The 8,155-nt window shown below is 38.5% G+C and overlaps 1 protein-coding gene across 1 annotated transcript in view; it reads left to right on the top strand.

The window, feature by feature from the left end:
- The window catches only part of myo3b (myosin IIIB), a 157,112-nt gene that overhangs the window by 24,092 nt on the left and 124,865 nt on the right, over window positions 1-8,155 (top strand). Inside the window, exon 11 of the mRNA XM_016559089.1 lies at window positions 5,503-5,568. Within this exon, the coding sequence (XP_016414575.1) occupies window positions 5,503-5,568 (66 nt within the window). The remainder of the gene's footprint in view (window positions 1-5,502; window positions 5,569-8,155) is intronic.

The following is an 8,155-nucleotide window of genomic DNA, read 5'->3' as shown; positions in this document are numbered from 1 at the left end:
TCTGTCTGTCTATACCTGTCTGTCTATCTATCTATCTATACCTGTCTGTCTGTCTATCTATCTATACCTGTCTGTCTGTCTGTCTATTTATCTATACCTGTCTGTCTGTCTATACCTGTCTGTCTGTCTGTCTGTCTATACTGTCTATCTTGTCTATCTATCTATACCTGTCTGTCTGTCTGTCTATTTATCTATACCTGTCTGTCTGTCCTGTCTGTCTGTCTATTTATCTATACCTGTCTGTCTGTCTATACCTGTCTGTCTGTCTGTTCTGTATGTCCTGTATGTCTGTCTATCTATCTATACCTGTCTGTCTGTCTATCTATCTATACCTGTCTGTCTGTCTGTCTATTTATCTATACCTGTCTGTCTGTCTGTCTGTCTGTCTATATATCTATACCTGTCTGTCTGTCTGTCTATTTATCTATACCTGTCTGTCTGTCTGTCTAGACATGTATGTCTGTCTATCTATCTATACCTATCTATCTATCTATCTGTCTATCTGTCTGTCTGTCTGTCTGTCTGTCTCTGTCTGTCTAATTATGTGTTTTCAATATTTTTCTTTCACCTAAAATAGTAATAATTTAATTTCTGTGACTATATGTTCTACCCTCTCTGAAAACTGAATAGGTGTAGATGTGTAAACATCTGGCTTAATGATTTGGTTGTATTTTCAATACTGTGAACATTTGTTTTGGTGATTATTTTATGGACCTTTAGCGCGGCAGCGGGTGAATAAATCAGTGTTGGTGTGTGTACTGGGGCGTGAAATGATTCTGTTAACATGTCAACTGTCCGGGCCGGCGTTCCCACCATCAGCGTGCTCTCAGACGGAGAGATTACGAGGGGACGTGGAGTGATCGGAGCCTGTCAGAACCAAATGTTTGACTCATGATGAAGGACATCAGAGGGAACTGAATCACAAGGCTCATTCACAAGGCTGCACAATTTTCGATATTTTTCTTTCACCTAAAATAGTAATAATTTAATTTCTGTGACTATATGTTCTACTCTCTCTGAAAACTGAATCGGTGTAGATGTGTAAACATCTGGCTTAATGTGTTGGTTGTATTTTCAATACTGTGAACATTTGTTTTGGTGATTATTTTCAGTAAATGGTCTATCTTGGCTCAGCTGAAGCTTTGTGTAGTGAATGTTATCCGTAATAATTCTTTCTCACTTCACAACACATTAATTGGTGGACTGGAGTCATGATAATTACTTGTGGATTATTGTATCAGCTGTTTGGACTCTCATTCTGACGGCACCCATTCACTGCAGATGATCCATTGGTGAGCAAGTGATGTAGTGCTACATTTCTACAAATCTGTTCTGATAAAGAAGCAAACTCATCTACATTTGTCCTAAGGGTGAATACATTTTCAGCAAATGTTCATTTTTGGGGGAACTATTTATTTGATGCATACAAAATACTTTAAAATTAGACAATACACCATTTTTTTTGGTCCTGAAAATAGACTTAATTATGTTTACTCAAAGTATAATTTTTTTAATTTAGTTTTTCTGATTTTCGGTTGAAATATGACCTAGATGTGTACCTGACAGATACACACTTACATTTATGTATATAAATCTGTCTATCTCTCCCTCCCTCTGTTTGTGTCTAGCTTGTCATCTACAGCATAACAAACTGATGTTGTGAGTAACACGGCTGAAAGCGTGACTGCTTGCCAGTCAGAGTTTAATGGCTCTGCGGCTAGATTAGAATAAACCAAGCGTGTTTACATACTGTTTGCATGTGCTCGCGAACACCCAATGAGGGTGAGTACCACGGCAGAATTTACCCAGCGCAATAGCAGCGCCATCAGCGCCATTGCCTTCACTTTGTTATGTATAAGCAGGTCTCTACAGCACTGCAACATCAAGGCGAGCGTGTGGCTGCAGGCACGAATTATATTTTGCATTGAAGGAGTCTGTTATTTTCCTTTGATGTGTTCTTCAGAGAGGACGGCCTGTCTGAATATCTATCAAAGCACCCAGTGACTTAGAGCAGCGCAGAATGACAGATTACCGTGGAAAAAAAGAAAACTGCGTTTAACAGGGGTTGGTTTATATGCCTGATGCTTTGTTCTTGGCGATAGTTTCTGATGAAAGACTGAGAAGATGTGTTTTTAAGTAGTATGTCTGTCCTTCGACCTGCACATCTCTTTACGTCTCTTTATTTGGGACTCCAGTCAAGGCAAAACTAGATTAAGAGTCATTGGGGAAAAAAGAAGGAGATCTTGAAGCAGAAGTAGAGGGACTATAAATAAAAACATGAGTTCGTATTTGCCTAACAACAGCCCATCAAGCAATAAGACGCTGCAGGCAGGGCTGGATTGTGAACATAATCATAGTGCTGCTGTTTCTCTTCCTGTCCTTGCTGCAGAGCTTTTACTGGCACATGAGCACTGGGCCCATCTATTCTGTTGTCCTCTAGGTAAATCCTTATAATGGTATTACTGTACGTTAGACTAAAAAAAAAGGAATTACTTTAGACTTTAGAGGCTTCTTTCATCATTGCCAAAAGTAAGTCATCAAGCGTTTGTTGGGCTTCTGTTAGGGTTCTGTTATGACTTTTTCATGATCTTTGGGCTCTTTTTGTCACTTCGAATAAGGATTTTTACACATTATTTTTATACAGACTTGTGGAGATTTGCATTTGTATGGCAAGCACCAGTGAAAAAGAAGTACACTTTAGCGTACTTTTAAATGCAATTACATAAAATGTATTATAGTTTAAATATATATTAACTGCTATTAGCTGGACTTTAGAGTGTTTTTTGATTCCCTATTTGGACTTAAGTACATCTTTATATGTCATTTCATAATTATTACTTCGGTTTTCTTTGAAATATGGTTAAACTGTACTGCAGAATGTACTGACATGCATGGTAAACTGTATATTTTAATGTAATTTCTATTGAAACTTGTATGTTATGAATAGAAATATTTTTAATTAAACATTTGTAATGATGAAGTTGCAATTTAGTGCAATTAAAATTAAATGTAATATCGAATAAGGCACTACAGTTAAAATTATAATCAAGTACTTGTGCTGTTGTATGTTAGTCAACACATCAAAATAAGTGTACGTCTTTAAAGCACAAATATATTCTTTTTGTCACAAATTCACAAAATATCACAAATTCAAAATTGAATTATATAAATATTTAAAATGTACTTTAAAGTAAAACATTAAATGATTATATTACAAAGTGCACATTTTAAAAGTGTACTTAGGTTTGTTAAGAAAAATAGTCTCTTTTTAAATACACGTATGAAAAAAAACAAACTATATGGAAGTCAATGGCTACCATCAAGTGTTTAGATACCAACGTTCTTCTAAATAACTCCTTTTGTGTTCAACAAAAGCAATAAAACCACACCAGTTTGGAACAACTTGAGGATGAGTAAATGATGACAGGATTTTCATTTTTGAGTGAACTATCCCTTTAAGTGGCCTTTTATTTCATTACAAAACTGCAAGTACAGTTTTTTAAAATGTACCTTTAAGATTTGAAGTATTCTACAAGTGCACATTCAATACAATTAAGAACATTTATTTTTCACAAGGGTTTGGATGAATAGATTTAAACAAATATAGTTTTTAGTGTATATGTCTCCAATAAGACAAAGAACATCCTGAGGCTGGAATGTACTTTGTTGTTCAGGAAAGCCTTTTCCAGCATGTTGCTCTAAAAAATGAAGATTTCTTAGATGGCCTAAAACTGTCCCAGACTTTGAGGCTCCACAGCATCACAGCCACTGAGAGCTGCTTGTGTGTTAATAAATGAGCCTATGAGAGTGTGTGTTTTAATATGTGTGTGTGTGTGTGTGTGTGTGTGTGAGTGAGAGTTAATAGATGGCTCTGTCTGAGTGTAGCTGACAGAGGGATTATTCGCTCTCATAACTCGGCAGATCTGCGGACAGATGTTGCCTGCCAGACACTCTGCAGGGTGGCTCGTTTGTCATCCAGCAGCAGGCCGACGCATCCCTGGCCCACACTCTGTGCCTTAAAGACTTAAACACTTACAACTCCACCTCACTGATATACAGTACAGCAGCTCATCTGAGATACCACCTGCTCTACTGAAGAGCTCAAGACTCGCTTAACTGCTTCTCTGCTGAAAACTCTAAACTCAAGTGCTGAGGGCTTGTGGGATTTGATGTACAGTACTTCAGTCATTACTGTCACTCAAATACACATGCAATGAATGCTCACAGAACACAAGGTTGGGTAGTTCTCATTCTTTTTACTTATAGAGTGGCCTTCAAAAGTTTGGAAATGTATGGTTTTGGAAAATATCAGTATAAATCCTTAGCATTTCTTGGCGTGTGCATTAAAATAACTTGCAATAATAACTGCAATTATCATTGCAGACCAGCAATAATGACTTTTAAACGTAATGTTAATGGCTATATTACATGTCACAGTCCGACAGTCTCCTTTTGGCAACAGTGATTCCTAATTAATTACTGGATTAAACTTGCCGCAGGTTACTTTTGTGAGAATTATCTGCACACCTTTAGAGATTCACTGATTGATTGACTATTAAGATTAGAACACAACACAGCAATTAGAAAACTATTTAGAGATGCATTGAAAGTTGAAGTGCATTAAATAGATTAATGGCAACAGACGTTGCATTTAACCAAAGATGTAAGCAAATGCGCACTGATCCATTATCTGATCCATAATCAGAACTATATCCCTCTCCAAATATCAAATAAGTACATGAAACGTTGATTTTGAGTTTAATTTATTTTTCATTGCTTCACATAAAATAAATATTAACTGAAATAAAATAAAATATAAAAATGCTCATTTTCATTTAGTTTAAGTTGAAGTACTACAATAACTGAAAGTAAATGAACTAAAACTAAAACTTAATAAAAAGGAAACAGGCATTAAAAAAGACAAAAAACAACAAAATTACCAAAACTTTAACTAAAATTTAAAATAAAAACAGAAAAAAGAAAAATACAATCTAATTCAAAATATTAACAAACTTTAATCAGTGACTAAAATAACACTGCCTCCTGAACATCATTGCTAAACTTAACATTGTCAAAATATGTGGTAGTTTAATATAATAACTCATAGCAACAATATGCTGTATTTATAACCTGAAGTCTGCAATTAATGTTAGAACATTTTGGGAGATTTTTGATGGTGACAGTATAAAGAGAAGATGAGAGAGCATATTGATTTTAGTGTAGGACTGTAGAAAGGTAAAAGTATTTGATTTCTAGGCTTTTATACTAGAGAAGCTGTTCTGAATAGCTGTTCTTTGGCACAGGTCTGTACCTGAATGATGCATTTGTGCTTTCTGCTTTTCTTTGTATAGGAAGATGAATGTGAACAGACATTTGTTCTGAACAAACACAGTTGTCCCTTTAGATTTGTAATTTCTTTACCATCGCTGAATGAGGTCAATACAATATGTTTGCTTGTGTCTCATTCATGTGCGTTGTGTCTTTTGTGTGTTTTATCTGCAGGAACCCGTCTCCCACCCTCCGCCACCCGGAGCACTGGTGCAGGAGTTTCAGTCACTTCATTGCTCAGTGAGTACAACAGCTTCATCTCTCTCTTCTGTACAGAACAAACTCTCTATCTTATTGATATTGTGTATTATTTTTTACTTAAAGTCACTTGCCATTTAATCATATTTTTAATCCTGAATCTGTGTGAAATACTGAAATACTGATCTCTGGAAATACTGAGTATTTACAGTAGACAGGAAATGTGTTCCGAAGTTGGCAGTTTAATTTCTCATAATTCCTCAGTGGCTTCAAAAAGTATTTGTTGTAATGTTCTATTTGTATACTCACTACCATTCCAAAGTTTGGGGTCAGTAAGGTTTTTTGTTGTAAGTTGTAAGTGTAAGAATTATTTTTTTTCTTAAGAATTTTTTTTTTCTGCAAGCATGCATTAAAGTCATCAAAAGTGACAGTAAAGACATTGTTACAAAAATCAATTTTAAATAAATGCTGTTCTTTTGAACTTTCATCAAGGAATTCTCAAAATCAATCTTGCCACAAAATATGAAGCAGCACAACTGTTTTCAACATTGATAATAATCAGAAATGTTCCCTATCGATACTTCACTCCTACTGCGTCTGCTAAGACGCTATGAGGAAAACTCCTTTTTCTCAGATGACTGAAGCTTTTTCAATAACGCAGTGTAACTGCATGGCCATTGGTTCATGCAGTAAATTAAAAATGAACCAATGGCTTGGCAGCGGAGCTACACGAGCCTATGGCGATGAAGCCCGCCAGAGCCTGCCAATATGGGCGGGGCCATCTGGCTATATAAGCGGGCATGTCGCCATAGGATTCTCAGATTTCTTCTCCTTCAGCGACGATGACGATCTTCGCTGAGACTATGATACTTGAATCTTTCGCCGTAGAAACGCCTCGCAGCGGATCAAGACCCCCTCTGCTCGGCTGAATTTGCCGCTCTCGCAGCCGCCTTCAGCGCACGCAGCACCGGTCTTTTGGATCCCCTGCCACCATCCGGCGATCTCTAAAAGAGCGAATTTAAAAGAGCAAATTACGTGGCATTGTTTCAAATGCTGTCCCGTTTCTGTCGCTCGTGCAGGGCTTCCCTACATGCCTCTTGGAAATACTGAGTATTTACAGTAGACAGGAAATGTGTTCCGAAGTTGGCAGTTTAATTTCTCATAATTCCTCAGTGGCTTCAAAAAGTATTTGTTGTAATGTTCTATTTGTATACTCACTACCATTCCAAAGTTTGGGGTCAGTAAGGTTTTTTGTTGTAAGTTGTAAGTGTAAGAATTATTTTTTTTCTTAAGAATTTTTTTTTTCTGCAAGCATGCATTAAAGTCATCAAAAGTGACAGTAAAGACATTGTTACAAAAATCAATTTTAAATAAATGCTGTTCTTTTGAACTTTCATCAAGGAATTCTCAAAATCAATCTTGCCACAAAATATGAAGCAGCACAACTGTTTTCAACATTGATAATAATCAGAAATGTTCCCTATCGATACTTCACTCCTACTGCGTCTGCTAAGACGCTATGAGGAAAACTCCTTTTTCTCAGATGACTGAAGCTTTTTCAATAACGCAGTGTAACTGCATGGCCATTGGTTCATGCAGTAAATTAAAAATGAACCAATGGCTTGGCAGCGGAGCTACACGAGCCTATGGCGATGAAGCCCGCCAGAGCCTGCCAATATGGGCGGGGCCATCTGGCTATATAAGCGGGCATGTCGCCATAGGATTCTCAGATTTCTTCTCCTTCAGCGACGACGACGATCTTCGCTGAGACTACGGGACTTGAAGCTTTGCCGTTGAAATGCCTCGCAGCGGATCAAGACCTCTCTGCTCGGACGATCTCTACAGCGCCGAAGCAGCGCCGGTCTTCCAGATCCCCTGCCACCATCCAGCGATCTAAAAGAGCAATTTTAAAAGAGAACATTTTGCGGCGTTGATGCAAATGCCGCCCCGTTTCTGTCGCTCGTGCAGGGCTCCCCATGCACGCCGCTGATGGTCACGGTGAGTGCATCTCATGCTTGGGTAGATCCTACACTGAAGATGCGCTCACGGAGACGGAATGTCCTCATTGCGAGGATATGAGTCACTCCTCTCTGCGCTCGCGGGCCGCTTTCTATTCAGAAAGCAACCCCACCCCTCGCGCCCTCCCATTTTCTTCCTCCCAGCAGCTTGCGAGGAAAAAACAGTGGGGCAGAGGACCTCGGCGCCCAGAGACGAGCGAGCTCACGCCGCGTGCCTTGCTCTCTTCTCAGAGAGAGGGTTCACCCGTCCTCTTCTCCCAGCCAGACCAGTATCCCTCCACGGCTGCAAGCGATCTGGTCTGGTTTGGTGGGAGCGAGTGTGACGCGCTTGATGACAGCTTGTCTTTGGCTGCCTCCAACACAGAGGAGCTGTCAGGCTCAATCAATGACCCCGCCCCCCTGCCGCCTACGGAGAATAGATACTTTCGCAAGGCACTGTATATATATATATATATATATATGACATTTCTGTCACTTCTGAAATGATGGCTACGCCCCTGCTGTGACAAAATGTTAGCCTATACATAATACTTTTTAAAACTCTTTTTTAAAGTCTTGGCTTACATAAATTTCTACATATGCCATGTCATGCCATAGCATCATTAAACTAG

Source organism: Sinocyclocheilus rhinocerous, unplaced genomic scaffold (genome assembly GCF_001515625.1).
Source record: "Sinocyclocheilus rhinocerous isolate Xijiao unplaced genomic scaffold, SAMN03320098_v1.1 scaffold887, whole genome shotgun sequence".
NCBI lineage: Eukaryota > Metazoa > Chordata > Actinopteri > Cypriniformes > Cyprinidae > Sinocyclocheilus > Sinocyclocheilus rhinocerous.
This window is presented reverse-complemented; position numbering and strand designations above follow the sequence as displayed.